This window comes from Homarus americanus, unplaced genomic scaffold, assembly GCF_018991925.1.
Source record: "Homarus americanus isolate GMGI-L3 unplaced genomic scaffold, GMGI_Hamer_2.0 scaffold48088, whole genome shotgun sequence".
In the NCBI taxonomy this organism is placed as follows: domain Eukaryota; kingdom Metazoa; phylum Arthropoda; class Malacostraca; order Decapoda; family Nephropidae; genus Homarus; species Homarus americanus.
The window spans coordinates 546,828-573,808 of NW_024719965.1; the positions used below are offsets into that span (position 1 = coordinate 546,828).

The 26,981-nt window shown below is 36.2% G+C and overlaps 1 protein-coding gene across 3 annotated transcripts; it reads left to right on the forward strand.

Moving 5' to 3' along the window:
* Positions 1–2,788: 2,788 nt before the first annotated feature.
* LOC121860339 (nuclear inhibitor of protein phosphatase 1-like) lies at positions 2,789–26,820 on the forward strand. 3 transcript variants are annotated; one of them, XM_042357417.1, is made up of 8 exons: positions 2,802–2,895; positions 4,692–4,827; positions 6,397–6,457; positions 8,013–8,166; positions 10,773–10,990; positions 20,660–20,863; positions 24,381–24,593; positions 25,972–26,820. In XM_042357417.1, exons 4-8 carry the CDS (start codon positions 8,019–8,021, stop codon positions 26,113–26,115), a joined length of 927 nt encoding a protein of 308 aa, XP_042213351.1. In that variant the 5' UTR covers positions 2,802–2,895; positions 4,692–4,827; positions 6,397–6,457; positions 8,013–8,018; the 3' UTR covers positions 26,116–26,820. The 3 variants fall into 3 exon arrangements, with proteins under 3 accessions (XP_042213349.1, XP_042213350.1, XP_042213351.1); XM_042357415.1 differs by lacking the exon at positions 4,692–4,827 and having other exon boundaries at positions 2,789–2,895; XM_042357416.1 differs by lacking the exon at positions 4,692–4,827 and having other exon boundaries at positions 2,791–2,895; positions 6,397–6,401.
* The last annotated feature ends 161 nt before the right edge of the window (positions 26,821–26,981 follow it).

The following is a 26,981-nucleotide window of genomic DNA, read 5'->3' on the forward strand; positions in this document are numbered from 1 at the left end:
AAATGTGGCCAATCAGGAAAACAGATGTGCGAAATGACACTGTGGGAAGAAATACACCCCCCAAATATTAAGAGATACTAAATCCCTTTATGCATATGCCATGATAAAATGAAAACCAAAGATACTGTTGACCCTCTAAATTCTAAAGGATGAAAACAACTTGGCTCTATAGAGTACAACAAATATATAGCAGAAACCCTAAATGATTATTCTACATCGATGCTCATAAGTGACGCTGGTTAACATGCCAATCTAATGGTATACCCTGCTGCCATATGGCATCACAAAAATTGTGACCAAGTCCCAATTTTTGACCTGACTTTCTACCTTATTTACACACAATTGCAGGGTTTCAATTGTTTCTCTTACTTTGACAACACAACATACATAATTTATATCGTTTCTCTATTGATCTTTTTTTTTAATTTGTATTTATTTATGGTCCTTTATTATTATTATTATTATTATTATTATTATTATTATTATTATTATTATTATTATCATTATCATTATTATTATTATTATTATTATTATTATTATTATTATTATTATTATTATTATTATTATTATTATTATTATTATTATTTTACATTTTAATTAATATTTTTATAATTTTATATTAATTTTTATTAATTAATATCATTATTATTATATTTCCGCCCCCAGGCCCTGATGTGGGTTATTGACCTGTGCCCTGGTGGGCTAATAACGTAAAAAAAAAAATAGGAGGATGCTACCTCAGGGGATGAAAGTTAAGTAAGAGATAGCAACCACAGATAACACCAAAATGGAAATGGCCAGTCTAAAAAAATAAAGTTCCAGGAGTGGACGGAGCATGCACCAAGGTGACAAAGGAGATAACAAACAAAATTTGCACTTCAGGAAATTCCTTGATCCAGGAAAAGTACTGTACCTAGGGAACGGAAATCAACCAACGTTGCCCCAGTTCAAAAGAAAGGTAGAAAAAGTGCAGCAGAAAACTACAGGTTGATCAGCCTAACACCACGACTATGCAAACTCTTTGAGAAAATTGAGGTACGCCATTATCCAACACCTGACTGAGCAGTCTTATCAACGTATCACAACAAGGATTCATGGCGAAACAGGAGAAAAAATCTTGACAGACAAGTAACACTAACATACAGTACAGTACTCGCCTTCTTTGAAACGATAACGGGCTACTAGGACCAAAGTAGCACTTTTTCCGTCAACTTTCTCGTTTTCTGTCGGGTTTTTTTCCACAAGTTGTCAATTTTTCTAAAGCTTCTCGCTCACACGAAATACATCACTTCCGCCTGAGATTGGATCGCGCCAATTTCCTTGGTCACCGTCAAGTTAAGATCTTTACTCGATAATGAGGATATTTGTATAAAATAAATATCGATCCGCTTTAAATAACTAAATTTAATTTAAAATTATTCAGTATCCAATTTTTAATAAATAACGTTAGTGTATTTTTTATTGATGATGTTCGTAAATACATCTGTGTTTCTTTACATCGATTCTAAAACTGCAGAAGGAAAGCCCACTCCTACGGGCAAACACATTCATCGCCCTAAGTGGCGTCACAAGCGGGTGGGGGGTAAACTAAATAATTATAATGCAAGGAATAAAGCGAGAAAGGCGAAAAAAATGCTGAAATCAGGATTTTCTTTTGTTTTGAGCATTTCTTCGTAGCAGCTGCAATGGGGCCCGGTACTTATGTCACTATTAACGTGAATGTTCTTTAGTTTATATGAGCGCTTACCTTATTCAATGCATTTAGTACTGATAACGTTCCACTCTTCAGAAATGTTAGTTAACATTCAGTTTCATAGGAATATTATAGGATGAGCAGACGGGCAAGGGGCGACCTAATTGAGGTGTATAAGCATCTCAAGGGGCACTAGAAATGCCATCCCTCAGTGACTTCCACCACCAAGCACTGGAAAGGTTTGGCCGTGGACTACTGCACCACCCTCGTCATCGCCACCTGCAGCCCCCCGCCCAACTCGCGCAGTCCGCCACTACAACAAAATTCAGCCCATAAGAGCCCGCACCGATAGATATAAGAACAGCACCATCCCATCTATTGTTAAAATAATAAACAACTCCTGATTTATGTACTGTACAGCCCTGTAAATGTATTCAATGCATATTATATCATTATGTCTAAATCAAATGTAAGTCTGGAAATTTTCAGCCACCGGCTGCAACTCTATTAATAAACCGTTTATTATTATTATTATTATTTACTCAGTCGAGTGTCCTTACTTGGAGCTGGCGGACGCTCGCCCCCACACCGGGCCACAGCTCAAGATTGAAGAAGCCGCAGGTTCAGAAAACTGTGAGGGCAAGCTTTTTCGGAGTGAGAGTTGTGAACTCTTGGAACAATCTACCAAAAAGTGTTGTGTCGGCACCGAGTGTGAGCTCTTTCAAGACCAGACTTGACCAACACTGGAGCAGGTTCAGGTACATTCAGGAGCCGGTGCATGCCCAGTACTTGCCAACAGTGCGTAACAGAGACGTGACCGATCGCCCAACCGGCTAACGAGCCGATCATTTGGTGAAGGCTAAAAGAAAAAGAAACTTACAGAGACGTGACCGACCGCCCAAGCGGCTAACGAGCCGATCAGTGATGAAGAGGATAAAAAAAAAGATAATTTTGATATCGAATTCATCTGTAAACCAAGTTTTTACTCAAACCTGTCCCTGGAGAACAATATTGAGAAGTAATATTACTCTCAAAAAGTCATACTGTATTATACATTAAGCATTTTTGCATTATGTTTTTTTTAATATAAGCTTAGTATTTGTGTCATGTAACAGAGTGAAATACAAATTATATTAGCCCCGCTCTCTCTGTCAACAAAGCTTCGCCAAGAACATGGCGAACCACTACGAAATTCCGAAATGGTAAACATTTTAGTATTTTTTTGTAAAACTTATTTTATTAACACCCATTCTATGGGTCTTAGTCGAAGTATAAATACACTATTGATTTAATATATGGTTTGTTTGTAAAGAATCCGATAAGGAAACTTTGAAATAATCTCGTATCTTTATGTCACACGAAAATAATGTTTATTGCAGCTTTAATCAAAATACTCGTTATAATTTGAAGGCATAAGACTTACAAATGCATTTATGATAGGTATAAACGTACATAGTTAAACCTGAAGTGGTTCTTGCATATGTCAATTACGTGAGATGATATGAAGCTTAAGTAATGTTGAACAAACCTATTAGTTAACATTGATCTACAAGATGAACTTCAAAATTTGAGTCTAAATTCACTCAAATTACAGATACTGTTAACTGTAAATAAGATGACACCAGAAGGGTAATCATTATAACTATTTCATAAGTAAATTCCCACCTTTATATTATAAATAGTATGAAAATGGGTCCCATGAGCTTCTCACGTTCTGTTAGGGACATTGCAGATCCAGCACACTGAAGACTAAACCTCTGTAGTTTGTATAGTCTGTACTTCAGGAGGTAGTGTTGGCTCTGTACTCGACCACCTTCATTTTCTTAACTAAAGTAAGGTATATTTTCAGGTAGTAGGTGCAGTAAGATTGATTGGCTTGTTTTGTTGTACCTGTGGCTTTGTGGCTAGTTAGTGCCTATCAACCAAGCTGTGATTGTTTGAAGCTCATGATGGCATGTATCTAATAATAGATCAAGTTTTCTTGCAATACTTCACCAAGTCCCAAGAGACAGTAGGTAATACCCAGCCTAAACATAATGAGGTAATACTTTACTATAGAGCCCCATGAGAAAGAGTAACTTTGACGAGCAATTCTTAAGAAGAAAACTTGTTTTTTACCTCTCTAACGTCCAGAAGAGGTTGGAGGAATTGTTTTTATTAAACAGTGATAAATTTGCCAGCAGCACTCGTTATGCTAAGCAACCAAACTTCCTGGCAAACTCTCCATGTAAACTGTTTACAAGATGACACCTTAACCAGCCTACCAAACCAAACCTAACCTGATAATACACTTCCATCCTAGGATAGGTATTGTAGGTTAGGTTACGGTAAGTTGATTTGGTTGGTTTATCTTATTAATGATAGCTAAGTTATTGGTTACTGGCTGCTTGCAAATGTTCATGAGTATGATGAGATGCTGTTTAGGTATAAAATCCAATCCAGGATAATATTCCTAAACTAATAATATAAAATATACTGTAGAACCTTGTTATTTGTTGATATGTTCTTAATATAAGATATAATTTATAATTCATTCAGTTATGGGTAATTATTCCTCAGAAACCCTTACCGATATATTAATTTTTTTAAACCTACCGGGTACCTTATCTTAGAGCAGTTTTCATGCTGAATTCAATACTGTAGTGATAATGAAGGTTTTGGAAAATGTATACAGATAATTATAATTATTGAGTTGCGACCCTTCTCACCCTGTCACACTAAAGGGGGCAGGGCTTCAAAGCAGAGGGAAAATGTTGAATTCAAAACGAAACTGAAAGAACCTTACCTAATCTGGTAATTGTACTCACTTACCGGGTAATTATTCTGCAATCAGTGGCAAACAATTCAGGCTTGTTACCTGACATCGGTACAGTATATGATTTAGACTCGTTTGCTGGGTGTTTGCGGAACATTAGCCCAAAAATGTTCAAAAGTTGCTGCCAATTTTTCATGAGTATGGAATGGAAGTGTTAATGTCTATGAAACGTTTGTCTTTTAGTGCTCACATAAACAATCAATAATGGCGGCTGCATGGAGCCGGCGTGTCGACGTAGATTCGTGTTCAGGATGAAAAATTTGGCAAAAACAAAAGTAGGAAAGTTGTAATTCTTCCAATATTTTTGGATATTCAAGAGGTAAGAAACAAGTTTTCTTCATATGATTATTTTCCAAAAGTTGCTCATTCTGACCAGACCCTGTTGCAAACTATTACCCATAATGATGGTAGGGTAAGTTAGGTTTGGTTTGTGTTGCTGGGTGCTGATTAGCTGTACAGCATCCTTAGTAGTTTTTTGAGATCTGGTGGTACTAAGTTACACATAAAGAGTGGACAGGGTTTTGAAATTAAAGAAAAAATGATAAATCACAAGAATATAACTTTACAAATTATGGTGCAAGTAAATTAATAAGGGTTAGGTGAAGCAAAGATTAAGGAGAATGTTACTCCTTTATTTTTTATAGAGTTATGCTTCTACATTTATCCTCCTCCTCAATGTTTTATGGCCATTTTCCATGAGTTAGCCTCTCTCCTCAGGATCATAGCTTTGATGCCATTCTTATAACTTCTCCTTGTGTCATTTTGGGTTTACTCTGGCTCTCTTTCCCTTTATATTTGGACTCTCTCCTTTTAACCCAGTTGGTCTCCTCCATTCTCTTCACATGTCCAAACCTTCTCGATTTACCTCTACCCAGAACTTTGCCAATACTACTCTTAATACCCAGCTGCCCTCTTAGCTCTGAATAGGTTCTCCTATCTTTCAGTGTAACATTACACATCCACCTCACCATTCTCATTTCAGCTCGCTCAAGCCTGCATATGTCATCCTCTTTAACCACCCATGATTTTATACCATACAGCATCACACTTTTCATGCCAGTTGCATGTATCTCCTTTCATGCATAGAGAAGGTTTTCTTGCCATTAATAATGGCAGCAACTCCTAAAGCTTTGTCCACATAATTCTAGTTCTTGCAAGTCAGATATCTTGAACACAACCTCCAGGACTGGTCATATCACCCAGGTAACTGAACTCATCAACATAATCCAGTGATATATCCTCAAATTAAGTTGCTCTAGCCTTGCTAATGCCACACAATTACTTACATATACAGTACATGATACTTAAAGTTGGTAACATCCTGCAGTCTGCCAGTTACACCACTGCACCTCTTGTGTAGCGAACTTCCATGCTCAATGCACATTATGGAGTTGCTGCCAACACCTTTCTCGCAGATAACACTTGACCATTTTCCACTTTCCACCATGTGTCCCTTACCCAAGCCACTGGTCAGTATTTTTGTTTTGGCCTCATTTACTCTCAGGTCCTTTAATTCTATTCCATCCTTTTATTTCTTAAATTCTCTATTGCCAGTTCAATCTTGAAAACTGTGACAGTAATCAAAACGACTGTAATAAAAACAAGCCCAATGTTATAAGCAGGGGTTAGCGGTATGTGCAAGAGGGTTTTCAGGTCATTTTTTCTCAGCTAAATGTTACCTTTTCTTTCTGAAACAAAACAAACCTTCATTTAATTAAGTACAGTATATACAGGTAATACTTGTTAAGACTAAATTATGATTATCTCATCTACTAATGTACAGTGCAAGGTCTTTTGCCCACTCTTTCCTAACTTATTGATGATTGTCTTATAAAAATTATCTGTGGTTGCATATCAAAAACTATATAGTACATGTTCTTCATTACAGGGCAGGTAAACCACCCGTTGGCTTACATTTGGATGTGGCTAAAGGTGACAAGCTTATCCAGGTATGTGTTCAGTATACAGTACAGTACTGTGCAGTATATCTTAAAATAGCTTTAGTAATGGTGGAGCAGATGGCTAACACCAGAAGGAGTTGTTCGATTTCATTCATTTTTTCCACAAATGTTCTTTTGATGAGAGTAAGTAATAAAGACAATATGACAATACACAGAACCTACTAGAACCTGACCTTACCAGCCAAAGAAACCTACCTAGTCCTGCCTAACTTCCTATTATGGTACTGTACTGAATGCATGTTACTCATTAGGTTTAATACTGTATTGGTTTATAATAATTATGTACTGTACAGTACACCAAAAATTGGCATTTAAAATTTTTGTAGCATTTTAAGATGTTTTGAGGACTTTTTTCATAGGAATGTAGCTCAGGTTTTATAATGGGAGTCTATTGGAAATGTGATCCACTTTACGAAAAATCAAACAGTATACAAATTTTTTTTTCAGGAATGGAACTCTTTCGTAAATGGTTAATACAGTACTGTACATACCTGTAAAGTACAGTACTGTACTGTACTTATAACTTATAACTAAAGCATGTTGAATAGCAAAGTGCTGCATAATAAAAAATTTTACTGTACATAATATTTTTTACATGAAATTGGCAGGTTCTTGCACTTAACCCCACCACCTCCTCTACTAGTAAGAAAAATAGTTGTTAAATCCTCTTAACTTTTTTAGTTTAAAAGGTAAGTCTGTTTTAATATTGTACTGTTAAACGTAAATTCAGGAATGTTAACTGACCATAAATATCTTAAGTGATATTAGCAACCATTTTTGTTAAAACTTAAGAGGTACTTGTCAGTGTAGTAGTTAATCTTCAAAACTGTTCTGCCCACATAAATGCTTGCCCATAAATATTATTGGTGGAAATTTATAAAGAAAAGATCAGATCACTATTATTTTGGTAATGTGAAAAATCAATCAAAGAGTGGCATTTTCATACGAAAAATATGAAATTAAATAAACATATTTCTGTATCTAATATTACAATACAAGTACTATACATTGTATTGAAATATTCCAAGAGTGGATGTATATTTTCATTAATATACCAAGCTGGTGATTTTGCCATGTGAAGAACCTAATGGTAATTAATATTGGTATCTGTTCACAGGTTCCCAAGATTGATAATATCTTGCAGCTTCCATTACAGTATCTCCCATATACTGTACAGTAATATCTGTATTTACATCATACTCCTTTCTCCTAAATTGTAGGAAGTTTATTTCAGTAATGAATAATAGTTTGGAATACTGTACCTGTATAGTACATTGTATCCAGAAAACTTTTCTCAGTGCTTCATGTGCTCATTGATTGACCAAACTACCTGGTACAGTACTGACTCTGAGCTGAGCATCATCACCCTATATATATAACTGACCTCTATACAGTACTGTAACTATTTTATCAATAATTCATGGCATTATTGAAATCACAGTAAATCCCATACATCATCAGCATGAAATGAAACTGATTTGGTTAGATACATTTTCTACTAGTATGACTGACCTACCTTCCATTTATTTATTTTTTATTCCAGAAACTGATGATTGATGAGAAGAAGTGCTATTTATTTGGTCGGAATCCCCAGCTGAATGACTTCTGTATTGATCATGCTTCATGTTCCAGAATCCACTGTTCTCTAGTATATCATAAGCACCTCAACATGGCCTTTCTTGTTGATCTTGGGAGCAGTAAGTACAAGTATATCAATGTGTGCTGTATTAAGAATTATTTTGAAGTAAATGTAAATGGTCAAGCTTACTAATTCATGGGGATGTCAGAGCTGTTAAATTAATCTACAATATTCCCTTACAAAATCCTTTAAACACAGGTTTGATCAAGATATTTTCTTTTTTCAAACCTAGTAGAGATTTTACGGTAATTTATAGTTATATTCAGAACCCTTACTAAGTTGATATCACTGGGTTTCCTGGCCAGTTGAATTATACTGTAATCTGAATTCTAGAATTCCCCAAACATATCCAAATTTCCTCATAATTCTGTATCATCATCATTGGTTTTTGCCATTTTCCACACTTGTGTATGTCCATCTCTTAGAATGATTTTCTTTTATTATTTCTTGATAGAAGAAGTGTTTGGTGAAGTATTGAGAGGTTGTTTATCAACTCATTATGCATTATTTGGGGGTAATTTCTAAAGTTATACAGTTATTGGATACGTACAGCATGTAAACATCTCTTGCTACAAGCATCTTTATACATCTAGAGTAGAGGGTTCCAAGCATTTTCCAGTGCGACCCCATCTAGTGCTGTCTCCTATCCAGTGCAACCTCAAGTCGGACATAATTTTATATGTACAGTATTTAACTGTTAAAACAGTTAAGGAAAATGTATTAGTACATTATTGAGAAATCTAAAAGTAAACACTGATAGATAAAGGTTACAATTCTGTCATGTTTAATATGTGACATGGTTATAATCATCATTTAATTTTCTATAACTGGGTGTATCATAATGCAGTTAAGCAACATAGCATACAATTTTGTTAGTTACAACTCGGTCATCTTTCGTATGTGATGTGTGCATCATCATTTAATCAATTTTCAATGCAAGTTACATCAGTCATAATTCATATGTGACATGAGTACATTATCATTTAATAAATTTTCTGTTAACTGGGGGTATTATTATGTGATTAAACAACATAGCATACAATTTTCTAAGTTACACTGTCATATGTCGTATGCTACAACTGTCATATCTCATATCTGACGTGTGCGTCATCATTTGAATAATTTTCTGTTCCTGAGGGTATATGAAGTTTGATACACAGTTATGATCATAATTTTTTGTAAACACCAGTGATGAGAAAGCTGCCTCACAGACATTGGTGCTTCCAAATTGTACCAGAACCTCGTTACAGTAGATCGATTTTTAACTGCTGAATGTCACTTTGATAAAGTAATCCAAAACTTTGCTATATCATCATAGATGTCAAAATTTACCCTTGCATCATTGTCAGCCTATAATTCTGCCATTTCCAGCACAAACAGGAACTGAACAAAATCAAAAGACTCAGTAAGCAACTCAGGTAGTTTACCATTGAAATTTTCTGCCATTTTCTGTCTGCATCCTTGAAAAGTAAAGAGGGAGCTGAGCTGAGAACAGTTCAAAGGTTGGAGTGTGGAACTTACTTTGCAAAATGTGTCATCAGGGCAAGCCTGACCTGACCTGACACAAGGAGAATAACTGAATTAATTCCTTGACCATAATTTTGGGTCCCAAGTTAATGAGACAACACCTGTCAGCCATGTCCTGTTCTTGACACTCAGACTAAAATAAAAAAATCATGTGACTGTTGCTTAACCCAGGGGATTCCAGCAAACCCATGAGCTCTATGGGAGCCCTGCAACCTCATGACCCCTTATAATGTGTGACTCCATTTGGGGTTGTGACCTCGTGTTTGGGAACTGCTGTTCTTGGTCAACCAGCATCATACATTTAATGTACTGTATTATACTGTGGTCAGTGTGTATCTCTTCCTCTGGGAGAACTAGAGCCAGGAGTATTTAATAGTTGCTATAAGACATTATTTACTGTGAATTGGTGGTAAAATACTATAAGAATTAAATATCTAAACACACAACACCAGCAGCAGGACTGTACTTGTCCTACTGCGTCATTGGTTCAGTCCCCAGGTTGGTATGAGAAAGATGTTATGCAGTGTTACTCTCCTAAACATCGCAGATTTTCTCTGGATACTCCAGTTTCCTCCTGTACTAACACTGGATAATGAACAGGCCTGAATAGCTAGTAGTGTATAAATATTTGGTCCTTTAGTTTAGACTTTTTTAAAGAAATCTTGACCACTTTTGGTATCCCACAAATACTTTTGTTTTATTAATGGTACTCATTCGGGTAGATATATCAAGTATCTATTGAGATGTTCCACTTCCAAATGGTAGTTTGTCTTTTAATGCATATGGTATAAGATATGAGAATTTTAAATGTTTTAATCAGATGGAGCCAATTTGGACATGAGTGGCATAGGATAAATGTTTAAGGAAGTGTGAATGATGTGTGACATATGGAGGGACAAATTTCTTTGTTGTTGAGCAGTTACACTTGCCATTGTTTTGCCATAATTAACCTAGAATTTAAATACTTTACAGGCTGTAAATATTATTGAAGACATGACTTGCCACATATATTTTATTTATGAACTAATTAGTTGACTGCATGCTAAAAAGGATTATTTAATTAAGTAATTTTTAAACCGTTGACAACAAAACCAATTTCAAATTTATTTATTTATTTATTTATTTATTTATTTTCAGCACATGGAACGTACATAGGAAAAATCAGACTTGAAGGTCAAAAACCCACACAACTTCCAGTCAACTCTACATTTCATTTTGGAGCATCAACGAGAATGTACACCCTAAGAGAAAGACCTCAAACTGCACCTAAACCTGTTATGGAGGAGTTGGAGAGGATGACAGAAGATAGTGATGGAGGTCTTCTGGGTCTTCCAGAGACTGAAACAGAATTAGATGTAAGGAACACTAACATTTTGTACTTGCCTATAGTACAGCATAACCTCACTATATTGAACACTTATATGTTGTAAATTTACTTTATTGGATATCAGTCACCCAGCTGACTGGGATGAATCCACAATTGTTTCTATGTGTTGGTGTCCTGAGCCATGCACTTTGTCCTGGGCAGTGTTTCTAGTTTGAAGAAATTTTCTTGGTTGTTACCAAAGACAAGGAAGTCTCTCAGGAAGTGGAAAAAAAACAGGAAATCCAAGGAACACAGTGGTCCCTCGGTTAACGAACGGTTCGGTTAACGAAATTTCGGTTAACGAATTACCTTCCATAAGAATCTTTAATTCGGTTAACGAACAAAAATTCGATTAACGAAATCCTTACGAACATCACGTTTTGTTGTGAGCGTCAACTGATCAGCTGATGGGCTAGCCTGCCAATTCAGTAATCTGTTCTATGTTTACATTCGTTTCCAGTGGAGTAAATATCAATAAATTTGTGCTTTTTAATATTTTTGCATGTTTTATATTAAAATTATTAGTAATTTTAACATTTATTTAACATATTGATTATATATGCAGTACAGGGAACTATTTTTTTGTGCGCCCATCAGATGCTTGACTCGACCACAAGGCGTCAGTTGGGCTCTGTTGACAGTGGAGTGAACATCTATTTTGTTGGTGTCTTGAATATTTTTGCATTTTTCATTGAAATTATTGGTCATTTTGAAATTTAGTTAACATATTGATAATATATAGCACAGTGCAGTGTTGATTTAAATAAAATAATCTTGAATTACCCCTAGTGAGCTTAAAATTTTATTGGTGAAATGACGGCATCAAGCATGGGTCTCCTGAAAGGTGATTTACCCTCCATTCCCACTTCCTTCTCTTCTCCCTTCTCCTCCACCTCCACTTCTAATTCCCATCATCATCAACCAGGAACCTTCTACATACACACCTCAAAGTAAGTGTACTTTACTGCATTTTTTTTTTTTTTACTTTGTATGTACGTTTCGGTGAGCTGGAACCAATTACCCAATATCCCATTGAAACTGGATTCGGTTAACGAAATTTTTGGTTAACGAACAACTCTGTGGAACAAATTGTGTTCGTTAACAGAGGGACCACTGTATTAAGTAACATAACAATAATGCCTGTTTATTTCACACAAGATATACAGTAGTGTGTATAGTGCTGGAATATATACAGGTTGGGTATCCCTTATCCAAAATGCTTGGGGCCTTAAGGGTGTTGGATTTGGCAATACCTATATCCTGTATACAGAACCTGTATAATGGGGTAGCTCACCCAGCAGGGATGGGGCCCAAGTCTGTGCACAAAATTCATTTACATTTCATTTACAGCATATGGAAACATATATTCTGCAGGTAGTTTTATGAAAATATAATTTAATCGTTTTGGGTATAAAATATATGATGTGATGTACACTAAAGACCCAGAAAGGTAAGCAGTCACTACCTTCTGTTTGGCATCACCATGACGCCTGACTCTGAGGCACTCAGCAGCCTGTGTCTTACCTTTATTCATTACACATTCATACTTTAGTAAAAATTATGATATATGCCATATTCAGTGTATTATCTACCATAAATATAATGAAATAGACTTTCGGATTTCAGAGCAAATCGATTAACATTCAGGTTCCCAATTACTGCTAGGTAGACAAAAGCAATTAGCGTAAAGAAATTTGTCCATAATTTCACCATGCCCGGGGATCGAAGCCGGGTCCGCTCGCTTGCGAGGCGAGCATGCTGACCATTACACCACAGGTCAGTGTGTGTATGTATATATATATATATATATATATATATATATATATATATATATATATATATATATATATATATATATATATATATATATATATATATATATATATATATATATATATATATATACACACACAGTAAAACCTTTGTAACAAGGACTAATTGGGGGGAAGGGGGTGTCCGGGATAAGAGCAAATTTTTCCCAAAAGACCGCGATTTTAAAGAAAAAAGGAGTACAGCGCCAATGTATCCAATTTTTATGAACAAAAACGTTTTTTTAATCAAAATTAAATTTAAAAAATAATGTACACAAAGAACTGTACACTTCCCTTTAGTTTACTGATAAGGTCTTAGGCTTAACCTTCTCGCCACCCTTACGGATACCAAACACTTTCATAGGGGCCATTGTTATTATGTAATTTTTCAATAATAATGCAAAAAATATGAATGCTACTTCAGACTATGGCAAATGTACTAAATGTATAAAAAACTAGATATAATAATATAAAAAAACATAAAAAATACAGTACTGTACCAAATTTTATGGCAGGGATTATTTAGGCAATACTTGTGTTTGTACTTTACTCCTGTAGCCATAGTTTTCTTAAAATTATAGCAATAAATAAATTACAACAAAATTACTGTATTGCCAAATCAGTAAATAAAGGCCAGATGAAAGTTTAACACAGTTGCCATTTGCATACACTCCCTGTTTCACCATAGTATCGAAGCTCAGCTGGGATGCCAATTTCCCCCCCCCCCCTACACTCTGCAGCTGCCCTCTCCTCCTTCACTGAGCCAGCTAACTCGTGTGCAAAGAAATGTATACGGGGTCCTCATTATAAGTGGTTAATAGGGATCAGAAAAAACATTGTTAATGAAACCACTTATAAAAGGGAATTAATTCCCATAAGAATTAATAGGATAGAGTCTAATCGGGACCATCACATTGTAAGTGACACTCATAAAGGTTAATTTGGTATCTTTTAACATTTATGGATACAGGGGGTCCCCCAAGTTCGCGGATATTTATTTTGCAGCCCTCTAATATTCATTGATGACACCTTGGATGTACCCAAGAATGTCTGTGGGTAGTTTTAAAGTTGCCGGCATTTTCACGGCTGGGACAGGGGGCCATTCGTTCTAGAGACAGTAATTTCTTTACCTGTATTGTATATACTGGGGGTGTGTATGTGTGTGTGAGAAACACATACAAATAAATAATAATTGGAAAATATTCTCACAAATAATCTACTTGAGGGTAGACACATTGTGAATAAATTTTTTTCTGATTATTTGTGAGAGTATTTTCCCATTATTATTTAATTGTATGTGTTTTGTGTGTGTGTGTCTATACACACACATTTATACAATACAGGTAAAAGAAATAATTGTCCTAAGGGCAAACATAAAGAGAATATACATTTCTTTGTACACCCAACCCAACCCAACCCAACTCAACCCAACCCAATCCAATCCAATCCAACCCAACCCAACCCAACCCAACCCAATCCAATCCAATCCAATCCAATCCACCTACCTATCTTCACTGGCTGGGTGTTGGTTGATGTTGATTTCATCAATATGGGCCCATATTCTGGCATCAATTGATGACTGTTGGATGTGTGGAATAAGTTCCACTCCAAAATCTTTTTTGAAGACTTTGTATCAGTGTTTATTGAGGTTCAGTGAGCTTTTCTGGTTATTCTTTCCTCTGTACATCCTGGCTGTAAAATTCTTTAGGGCTTCCCTGGACTCATTACTGACTGCTTCTTTAGCTATTTCTACAAATGCCTTTATGCCTCTGTTCTTTTCCAACAGGGCAAATGGTTGAATCTTTTCTTTTCTGACAAAGGAAGAGGTATAGTCAGAGCTGGTTAAGGAGTAGAAACCTGGCAAAGCTGCACACATGCATTGTCCAAGGAATGTACTAATGGAAGTGATGTTTAACCTATCTCCAATCATATTTGCTGTAGTTCCAACCTCCATCCAGATTGTGGCAGTAAATTTCCTACAATGAAACTAAAGGATAACGGCAGTGTCTGTTGGATCCTCTGACCATATTGATGGCTTTCACATGAATGCAGATCCTGGTGTTGGCTTCTTCATGGTTTATAGCTAGGTCATCAACCTCTTGTCTCACCACCATCTCCTCAGCTACTATGTAAAAGTGGAAACATGATCCAAGGTAAGCAAGATGCTCATGGCATTATTGAATAATCTCTGCATATTCTAATGCTTTTCATTCTCTGGCAAAGAATTGTGATAGCTGTTCTTTGAAAGACCTGGACTTCAGTGAGTCTGTGATGCTCGTGGGTGATGTTCTGGGCCAGTGATGTATTCTCTCCTCCAGATCTATCTGCACACTTTCATTGTCTTTGTTGTATGGGTGAGGGTATGCATCAAAGACAATGCTGTGTAGAGAAGACTGGAAACACCCAGTGACAGTGTGAGTGGTAGTGTAGCAAGATGTAGGGCCAAAATAAAGGATGTTCTGTTGGGTTTAGTTGAAAAGGTGTGTGGCTGGATGAAGGGCCCAGCCAGTCGTGTTATAACATGGTGGTGGAGTGATAAAGTAGGCAGAACAATAAAGGAGAAAAGAAGAATGTATAAGGTCCCAAAAGATGGTTGGTGACAAGAAGTACCTGGAGGCCAAGTGTAGGGCCAGCAGAGAGGTTTGCAGGGTTAAGAAGCATGAACAGGACACATTCCCAGAAGAGAAGTATTCAATAATAGCCAACCAGTGGGTAGAATTATGGATATTTTTGGTGAACAGTGTGTGTAAGAAATGACCATTGTAACGTGGTTGTTGATAACAAAGAAATTAATGATGACTGGAGAAACTACTGTATGATCAACTGTTGAATGAAGAATACAAATGGGACAGGGGCAGCTTAGGGATAACATAACCAGTACAGGGACCTTGTCCGAGGATTGAAAGAGAATAAGTGAAGAAAGCAAGTGAAAAAATGAAGAATGGAAAGGTAGCTGGACACTCTGGGATAGTTGGAGAATTGCTGAAAGCATAAAGCAATGTAGATGTTTTGATGGTGACCAAAACGCATAATGCAATCATGATAAAATACTGTTCCACACAACTAGAGGAACAGTATGAATACTTACAAGGGTAAAAGTGATGCACTTGAATGGAGGAACTACAGGAGCTTGAAGTTGCTAGATCAGGTTATGAAATTTGTAGGAAGAGTCGGGAGTTATTGAGAAACTCAATAGGCGCCCTGTGGTGTGATGGCCAGCATGCTCGCCTCACAAGCGAGCGCACCCGAGTTCGATCTTAAGGCAGGGTGAAACTATGAGCAAGTTTCTTTACGCCATTTGCCTCTGTCTACCCAGCAGTAAATGGGGACCTGGATGTTAATCGATTTGTGGATCGTTTTCCAGGGTGCTGGTTAACCAGTGCAGTTGGCGAGTTGTCCGGTCTTCTCAAACTATTCCTTAACACTGGGTCATGCAGCTCGTTAACTTAGAATATGGTTGTTATGTTGGCAACAGCATCTACACCTTAAACAAATTCACGCCTAGGTGGCCCTTGGGCCAGCCATCCTCGTTACACGAGGGGCAACCCATTATTATTATTTATTGAGAAACTGATAAGGGAAGAGTACAGTCTCTCCTCGACTTACAACAGCCATGGTCGATTGGTCGTATAAAATATTTTTCACATTACGTTTTTCGAGTCTCGACGTTAGTGATCGCACTGTATACTGGCAAAATTTTTGTTTGTAATTCCCTTTAAAATGGCTGGCAAGCATAAAAGTGAGAGTTCTCGTGGTGCTGAGAAGAAAAAGAGACACCCATTATAGAATTTCTATGTATTATTTTTGCCTTTTCTACTTACGACCAATTCGACTTACGACCTGGTCGTTGGGACGGAACCCCGTCGTAAGTCGAGGAGAGGCTGTATACTGTACAGTATATAAACAAAATGCAGTTTGGATTTATGTCAGGTATGGGCACTAGAGGCAGTATTTATGGCCAGGCAGATGCAAGAGAAATATCTAGGAAAGGAGAAAAAATTGTACTTTGTAGACTGAGAGAAAACATTTGACAAGGTACAGCATGAAGTAGTAAAATGGGCAATGAGATGTGCTTGAGTGGTTATGGCATTATATGAGGGCTCAAAAACCTCAGTGTAAGTAAATGGTGAAGAAAGTGAGGAATGTGAGTGAAAACAAGTGTCCATCATAGGGCTGTCTTGAGTGCCCTTCTGTTTATCATGGTGCTGGAGGCAATATCATGGGACTTTATGACTGGCTTGCCCTGGGAATTGTTGTATGCTAATAGTAGATAGAACTGAAGAGGCAGTGGAGAAATTTAAGAAATAGAAGGATGGAATAGAGTACAGTACTACACACACACACACACATATATATATACAGGGTGAGCATAAAGTTTTTCCCTGATTACAAACATTTATTACACAAAATATATGCTAGGTACAAACATACAGTTTTTTGCAGCTTATACCTTATCTCAAGAAGTTTTTTTCCGTACTCGTGAACTTCAACATGTGCTCCGTTTGTTGCCCGGAGCACATCTAAGCTATACTCGATATCACGCCATGTTTTCTGCAGCATCTCTTCAGTCACCGTCGCTGTTGCCTCTGTTATCCTTGCCTTCAGAGTTTCAAGATCAGGAACTGGTGAACTGTACACTTTGTCCTTCGTATACCCCCATAAAAAGAAATCAAGAGGGGTAATGTCTGGTGAACGTGGCTGCCATGGTGTTGGACCATCTCTCCCAATCCATCGGTTTGGAAAGGTTGTGTTCAAGAACTGTCTGTAAAATATGCATGAAAAAAAAAATCTATGAATTCGTCTACACAATGCTACAACATTCATGTTTCTATCTAGAATGGTCTTCGAAATATGATTTTTCATAATCAGGGAAAGACTTTATGCTCACCCTGTGTATATATATATATATATATATATATATATATATATATATATATATATATATATATATATATATATATATATATATATATATATATATATATATATATATATATATATATATATATATATATATATATATATATATATATATATATATATATATATATATATATATATATATATATATATATATATATATATATCAATTAATGAAAACATAGTTTCCCCGGTTGTCATCTGCTAACATATTGTTGAAGGTGTGAATATGAAATACAGTAATCCCGTGTTTTTGCGGGAATTACGTTCCTGAAACCCCCGCGAAAAGCAAAAACCGCAAATACTCTTTCAGGAATCACTGTACTTGTGGCCACCAAACAGCTCAGGTAGGTCATGTACTTAACCACGCCATGCTCTCCACTCACGGCCCAGTGGTCACACTGATCACTGATGCACTGTACCGGCATTTACTTACATCATTACAGTGACCCCTCCGTTAACGAACTCAATCCGTTCCAGAAGGTCGTTCGTTAACCGAAACCATTGTTTCAATGGGTTTTTGGGTAATTGGTTCCAGCTCACTGAAAATTTCCTAAATTCAACAAAAATGGTAGAAAAGTTCACTTACTTTGAGGTGTGTATGTAGAATTCTCCTGGATGATGATGATGGGATTTAGAATGGGGGTGGAGGAGAAGGAAGAAGAGAAGGCATGGGGGTGGAAGAGAAGTCACCCCATGGTGCCATTTCACCCATAAAATTTTAGCTCTCTTGGTGTAATTCAAGATTATTTTCTTTAAATCAACACTGCACTGCATTATATATTGTCAATATGTAAAATATATTTCAAAATTACCAATAATTTGCTTGGAAACACAGAAAAAAAGCGTTTAGTTGAAGAGAGTCTCAAGCAAGATGTTACCTCCAGTGAAAACAGAGAGAGACTAACTCCTGTTTGCTGTGTTAAGAGGCTGGATGCCGCGCATTAAACTAGTCACTTTACCTTCAATTATGTTCAATAATTGTTAAAATGACTAAAAAATTGAATATTAAACTTTTAAAATTATTGAATAGTATAAACTTCTTGATATTTACTAAAATAGTAAGGAATTTAAGCCCTAGAACCGATTAATGTATTGGCGGACTGATACTAAAGCTGGTTGCCTGGTCAGTGCAAGCGAAAACATGTTGAGGTCGTTTCGTAAGAACTTCGTTAACCGAATTTTTTTTCGTTAACCGAATTGAAGATCCTTATGGAAGGCAGTTCGTTAATCGAAATTACGTTAACCGAGGTGTTCGTTAAACGAGGGGTCACTGTATATGAAACTAATCATATTGTATTATAATAATGGAAAAACATAAACACAGTTATAAGCAAAATATTTTTATTTACAAGTAAATAAAAAAAAATATATTATTTCGCTGAGGGCGGCAACACCCGCATTGCCAGCGTCTCCCTGCTGTCCCGGCATCTGCCCTCCCTCATGCAGTCACAGTAGCGTTCACAGTACGGTAGGCACGTGTGGACTGAGGCTTCTCGGAGCAGCGGGTGCCTGAGGCGGGAAAGGGTGGCATCTGTTTGCCGCACCGCACAGGGGAATATCGAAAATAGCGCGAAATTAAAAATTTTGATTTTGAAGGATATTTTATATATATAAAAAAATTTTAGTAAAAAAAAAGCGAATGGTCAAAACGGCGATAGAAAACCCCGCGAAAAACTTGGGATTACTGTACTCAAATAATCTTGGATTACTGTACTGTACAGTACAGTACAGTACAGTGACCCCTCGTTTAACGAACACCTCGGTTAACGTAATTTCGATTAACGAACTGCCTTCCATAAGGATCTTCAATTCGGTTAATGAAAAAAAAATCGGTTAACGAAGTTCTTACGAACCGACCTCAACATGTTTTCGCTTGCACTGACCAGGCAACCAGCTTTAGAATCAGTCCGCCAATACATTAATCGGTTCTAGGGCTTAAATTCCTTACTATTTTAGTAAATATCAAGAAGTTTATACTATTCAATAATTTTAAAAGTTTAATATTCAATTTTTAGTCATTTTAACAATTATTGAACATAATTGAAGGTAAAGTGACTAGTTTAATGCGCGGCATCCAGCCTCTTAACACAGCAAACAGGAGTTAGTCTCTCTCTGTTTTCACTGGAGGTAACATCTTGCTTGAGACTCTCTTCAACTAAACGCTTTTTTCTGTGTTTCCAAGCAAATTATTGGTAATTTTGAAATATATTTTACATATTGACAATATATAATGCAGTGCAGTGTTGATTTAAAGAAAATAATCTTGAATTACACCAAGAGAGCTAAAATTTTATGGGTGAAATGGCACCATGGGGTGACTTCTCTTCCACCCCAATGCCTTCTCTTCTTCCTTCTCCTCCACCCCCATTCTAAATCCCATCATCAACATCATCATCATCCAGGAGCCTTCTACATACACACCTCAAAGTAAGTGAACTTTTCTACCATTTTTGTTGAATTTAGGAAATTTTCAGTGAGCTGGAACCAATTACCCAAAAACCCATTGAAACAATGGTTTCGGTTAACGAACTTTTCGGTTAACGAACGACCTTCTGGGACGGATTGAGTTCGTTAACGGAGGGGTCACTGTATACGTTTAACCGAGCATGCCAAATGAATAACTTTCTTGGTGGTAAAAACTGCTGTAAGTATAAATGAGTCGACAAGTACAGTACACTAGTTCGTTTATATCCCATTGTACAGTATATGAATGGAACATTTCACTTCTATTCCATATGTTTGGAACATATGACTCACAACCTATGTCCCAAGTCTACCAACATAGAACATTTAACCTTGTTCCATTTATGTAGGGCATTTCTGTCCATTGATGGTAGGCAAGATAACTCCTGTAAGTTGAACGAATTATTTATTCACTCAGAATGCATTTATATTTAATCTCTCTACTTCTTTCTTCTTTCCAGAACTTAACAGAATTTAATACTGCACACAATAGACGTATATCAATGCTAGGTATTGGAGAAGATGATCCTAAACAGAGAGGCCTCAAACGACATAAATATAATGTCAGCTTTAAGGACGAAGAAGATGTCATAAATCCAGAAGACGTAGATCCCAGTGTTGGAAGATTCAGAAATCTTGTTCAGACGACTGTGGTGCCTTCAAAAGTAAGTATTTCTGATCAGAAAACTGTTTTAGCTCAAATTCAACACTAGTTGGATGTCGTATTGATTTATATTCAGGATTCTTTGTGTATGATTGAATTTAATCACAACTGGTATTTCCTCTTGTTTGTTTTTCTTCAGTTTTCTGAAATGCTTGAGTATTATTTTTACTTTTAAGTCTAGAGAAAATAATGTATACTGTAGTATAATGCATTCTGGATAATACAGAAACAGGAGGGTTTGGTCTGTAAGGCAATTTTTATTTGTTTGAGATAGTTATTTTGCTATTAAGTCACTATAGAATTAGGAAAAGTGTGTGTTTAGCTTTGCTATGTTTTTTAATGTCAGCAGTCATCTTCTACTATGTAACTACTGTACATTGTGTTGAGGAGGACCCAAGGAACATTCCCTCCTTAGCATGTTTGTGGCATCGTATACATTTGTGCCTCACAGAAAAGCACAGGATTTTTTCTTTTGAGTCAATCTACACATTACATTATACCTTCAGAACACACAGTAAGTGATACTGCAGTACCAAGCACAAAGAATACCAAGAAAACAATTACTGTATCTTGGTACCAAATTGGAAGTCATAAGTTGGTTTGAACTGGTGAGCAAGCTGTTCATATTGATACAGGAGGTCTTCGTTATAAGAGTATTCACTATCTGTGGTTTCGCAGTTAAGTGGTCAACTTTTTGTGACCATCCACATAAAAGTCCCTGCATTTAAGTAGATTCCACTTAAAAAAAAACACTCAAAAACTCTGAAAACCCCAGATATAATATACAGATTTAAAACTCCCGATAAAATCTAGAGATTTTATGGATATTTAGCTGAAACGTTTGAAATTTCATCCTCTTCCTGGCGTCGTCCATGCATGCACGTGTCTCAGCGTCAGTCTCCCACTTTATTTCGTCCAGACCAGTGCTGTGTTTTGCTTACTCCTGCCTTTGTTGTCTTTTTGTGCGTGTTGTGGTCACTTATTTTATCATTTTTGTAGCCATGAGATCCCAACCCAAACAGGATGGTGCACCACTCAAAAGGAAGCACACTAGCTATAGTATAGATGTAAAATTAGAAGTGATTAGGCGAAAGAAGAGTGGAAGTGGGCAATTCTAGTCCTGTTTCTTTTTCATCCTCCGACTAATCCTCCTCTCCCAACACCCACCTCCATCAAGCCAAACATCTCTACCTTTGAAGCTAAATAAATAAAAATATACAGTATTATTATGTTAACATTATTTATTTTTAAAAACATTATATTAAGTATTTTGTTTCAATGAACCACTGGAGTTAGTGTGCACCAGCTGGCACAACCTACGTTGCCTCAACACACCGACCCCAATGAACTTTAGGAACGTTAAATAACTTATAAAGTTAAATAATTTCTTAAAATAATGTGTTATCAAATGTTTAACAAATGTTTCTAAGGTAAATAATTGTTAAAAGATATCACAAATTTTTTTTGAGTGTCGTGTACAATATCATGATTCCAGTTTGATCTATTTCCTTTATTTCTTATGGGATTAATTCCCTGCTTTAAGTGGATTCGTTATCAGAGGCGTTTTTCCGGTCCCAATTAACAGCGGATAACGAGGACCCTCTGTACTGCTCCAGACCAGTGCTCAATATGTTACATCTAAGAAAATTACCAGATCCCAAAGACAAATGGAGAATATTGAAGGTCTTTCAGTTTGGAAGGATGACCAGTCTGAGTGTGATACCAGCTTGGTACAGTAATCTCTGACCTTTGTTTTACCCACCACAGTACAGTGGACCCCCAATATAATGTGAGAGTGTGAGCAGTAATTGTTGTGCAATATTGAATCACCTTATAACATTCTATGTACAGTACTGTGCAGTACAGTACTGTACTGTATTTAAATGGGAAATATAGGGCCTAGCACTGCACCCCCAAAATTCCTTAAAGCACCACTTTTTAGTACTCGTACACTAATTCCATTATTTAAAACACTTTGTAACACATTATAACTCTCCCTGAGTCTAAACAACTGCAGAAATAGGCAAAAATTAAGTATTTTATATGAAAAAAATGGTGAATGTTTTATAAATGTTTTCAGTGATCATCATCAAATTTGCTTCAAAATGGTGATGTTACTATTACAGTACAGTATACTAACTATTTGGTTATGTAAATTTATGAAGCAATCATAAACAAACAAATATGGTAGAACTGCTAAGTTGTCTTATACGTATAGAAATTAAGCCAGTCCGACTTAATCAAAATTCCTACTTAGAAGTAATAACCTTTACTGTATTGGTGCCCCTAATGTCAAAAATATTGTCTAAAAACTTCACCAAATTCTCAAGAATGAAATGTATATAATATATTAAAAGAAATAATATTAAATGTTAAAAGAAATAATAACATCTGTTAAAAGAAGTTATAGCCACTGAACGCTCCAGGAACTTACCTTTTCCCATATGATTGCTGGAGCCTTGGTGGGTGGAGAGAGGCACTGCACTTTAGTTAGTCTGACACGTGGCAAATTACAACTCAGCATGTGTGCCGGCAACTCAGACTGAGTCCGACTTGGAGATGTTTTATTGTACCTGTCAAAAAATTATCTACTCCCAAAATTAGCACCAGAATTCTTAGATTGATACATGTAAACATTTTTGCACAGCTGACTGTACATTGTTCACCTGAGGTGCCCCCACTCAGGAGTTAAGAAGTTGTTTTGCACTGTATTAGAACTCTGTGACTGAATTTAGTAAGGATTAAAAACAAATTGGGTAAGGAATGCACTGCTTAGGAGTGTTAACGGAGTCATTAAGAATTTTAAGAAAGAGTCCTTGGTTTCTTTGGATATGTGGAGATAATGTGTGTAAAAAAATTAGTTAATGGCATTGAATAAGAAGAGAAGAATTTAATGATAAGGAAGGATGGGGTAATGAAAAAATCAGGTGAGAGAATACTTGTGTGGGTATTTGTAGACATACAGTAAATCCTCGATAACTCGGCACACATGGGGCTCTGGCCTAACCGAGTTATCCAAAATTCCGACTTATCGAGGTACTTCCCCCCCCTTCCTACAAAAATACAGCAATAAAAAATTATTGACCCATATATGTGCACATGTAATTACTAAATGTAAAAAAGGTAACACTTACCAGCACTGCAGGTGACACAGAGGCATGGTAGGCGACAGAGACATGGTTGGTGATGCAGGTGGCCAGATATACCGAGATTTTCCTGGATAACTTTATATATCTCGGCATTTCCCGGGCTATACTGTAATACTGTACATTCCGAGACCATATCCATACCGAGTTATATGAAATTCTGAGTTATCAAATGCTGAGTTATTGAGGGTTTACTGTACGTTATTATTTTCTTCACTTTAAAAAAAAGAGCAGAAATTTAGAAATATTGGACTAGATTTTTATGTAAACAAAAGGTTCACTCAATGTCTGTCATACCCCATATTCATAACATGATTCTTACCCTCTAAGTAGAAGTATGTCTTAGTGTTGATTTATATCATTCCCAAACAGAAACGACGGTTGGACATTAGTGGACTTGTATCAAGTACCAGTGGACGTGATGCTAATGGGAGTAATAAGAACCAGATTCAGTTTCCTCGCAGTGATGGCCTATATGCAGATCTACCACCAGAACAGCATGGCCATGGAGGGTCTCACCACTCCATGTTCTCTTCATTGTTATCTTCAAAACTTGGTTTACCACTACCAAATCCTGCACCAGAGGTAAGTCATATCAGAACATGGCCATCAACAAAAAGTCATTCTCTCTTCCTTCGACACTTTTACATTATTAAAAAGTATAGGAAGTAGTGCACAGCCTTTTCTTGCTTTCACTAATACAGTATTACAGAACTCTTACACCTGTTTCTCTGCAGTTTTAAAATTATTTTAATGCGTCTCAGGAATTTCTTCCTACACCATGAATTTCAATCCATTGTATCATACAGTACAGTGCAGTACAGTACAGTAAATCCCCAATAATCCAAACTTTAGTAATCTGAAAAACACGATAATCTAAATTTCAGAGATGTGGCTCGCATTTGAGCCCTCTGACTCAGTGCTTCATTTGCCATTTTTTGTATTTGTGCCAGCATGTTTTTCTTTTTATTATCTTTAATTGTCTTGATAATTTTAAACCATCAGACATTAAAATGTGGTTAGTAATGATGTTAGATTAAGAATTAATAAAAAGGTTGAATTTATATAGAAGCTTGAACATAGTATTAGATGGAGTGATATTAACAACGAATATTCTATCGTGCAAATTTCTTTCATAATGTAAGTAAAAACGAAAAGTTGAGATCTTTCATTGTAAATGTTTTACTACAGTGTTTGTAGTGTTCTTTAAGTGTTTACTGTACTGTATACAGTACAGAAGGTATTGTAAGTAATTTTTTATACTGTGATGGATATATTATGTTTTCTTTAAGTAATTATAGCTGATGAAAGTATTTTATACTGGAATGAGTATCCTCTCAACAGTCTGGAAATATTAGTATAGTATGAATTCCCTTAATTAATGGACACAGAAATGTCACGCTTGTATAGGCACTTCCATTTAGTTCATGGTAAGTGAGTTAACTGACTCTGGGCAGGAGTGAGAAGCCAGTTGTTTTGTTTCCTAAGTGCTGACATTAGGTCAGGCAACAATAGTGTTATCTGCACCCAGCTTCTAGTTATAGATATGTGTGTGGTGTTCTTATATAAAATCAAGAGTCGATAGCAATATACAGTACCCCTGTATACCCGGTATAAACACAATAACTCAATTGTGCTATTACACTTAGGTAATTCCCACCCTTCCCCCTTACCATCATCCTTCAAGTGATTTTTTGGAAGGACCTACTCTTGATGGGTGTTGCTAGATTGTGTGAAGCAACGGGGAAACCTTATTTGGGCCTTGTAGAAGGGGAGTACTATAGCGGAAATTTTTTTACAGCACGAAGAATGAATGAATGACAACAAATTAATAAAAACTAGGGCCTGTGTATATGTTTCTAGCCATCCTGTATAAAGCTGGTAAATGCTTGAAATTAAAATTAAAATAATATTTCTACTACCAAATTTATCTTTATCTTATGAACTTTCATTGCTTCCACAGGTTGAACTGGTACCTCCTGAACCCGTTGCTCCTGAAGTACCAGCTCATCTTCAAGTTTCTGTAGATCCCGATGAACCTAAGAAGAAGAAGTATGCCAAGGAAGCTTGGCCAGGAAAGAAACCAACACCATCTCTGCTTGTGTAGCTTTCAAAGTAACTGAAGTGGTAAAAGGATGCAAATTGATTTGAGTGCAACTGTAATTTTATAAGATATTTTGATGATGGCAAAGGCACAAGCCCCAGCATTTTGGTGGGCTTTGATCTTGATATATATATTTGTATTTTTCTAGTGTCTGTTTGTTTGTTATTTATACAAATTAATGAAAATATCTTATTAACCGTAGTATAAGATGAGTATTACAGAGCTATAGTTTAGTACAGTAATGAATCAACAGTCTTCATCAGGTTAAAACTGTCGTACCCATCTTGGTCAGTTTGCCTGAACAAACGCTGTGGGCACTAGAGGTCAGTATGTTATGTTTTTCTCAGACATGGAGTACAGTATAAGGAGATGTATGTGATGTTAGTGAATGAATGAATGAATGTTGTATGATCAATTTGTCTCTATTACTTAGAATTGTTTATGATAGTATTGTTATCTGTAATTAAAATTTAGCAAATTAAGGCTTTAGAAATCTAATTGATTACAGTAATTTAATAAATACTTGTTATTGTCATCAAAATTATTAATTGTTCCTAATGTATGAAAAGAACAATTTAAAAAATTTATGTGACTAGAATTACTGAGAACTGAAAAGCAAGCTTTTGAATTGTGTGAATTGTGGAGCATTGCAGCCAGACATAAGCTGGAGAATTGATGGAAAAGATCAATAAATGGTTTTATACATAATTTATTTATATTTTTCCACTGATAAAGGAACAATTTCAGTCATTATGACCATTTGTAAATTACTTACTGTTATGTACTGTACTGTACCATGAAATACAGTAATAATTCAGATACAGACCCCCAAAACCAGGACCCTTGGGATTAAGACCAAACTGGTTTTG

Coding starts and splice junctions, on each gene's coding strand:
- LOC121860339 (XM_042357415.1), top strand. CDS start 2,867: ATGGCGAACCACTACGAAATTCCGAAATG. Junction 6,458..8,012: donor AAGGTGACAAGCTTATCCAG/GTATGTGTTCAG, acceptor TTTTTATTCCAG/AAACTGATGATTGATGAGAA. Junction 24,594..25,971: donor TACCAAATCCTGCACCAGAG/GTAAGTCATATC, acceptor TTGCTTCCACAG/GTTGAACTGGTACCTCCTGA.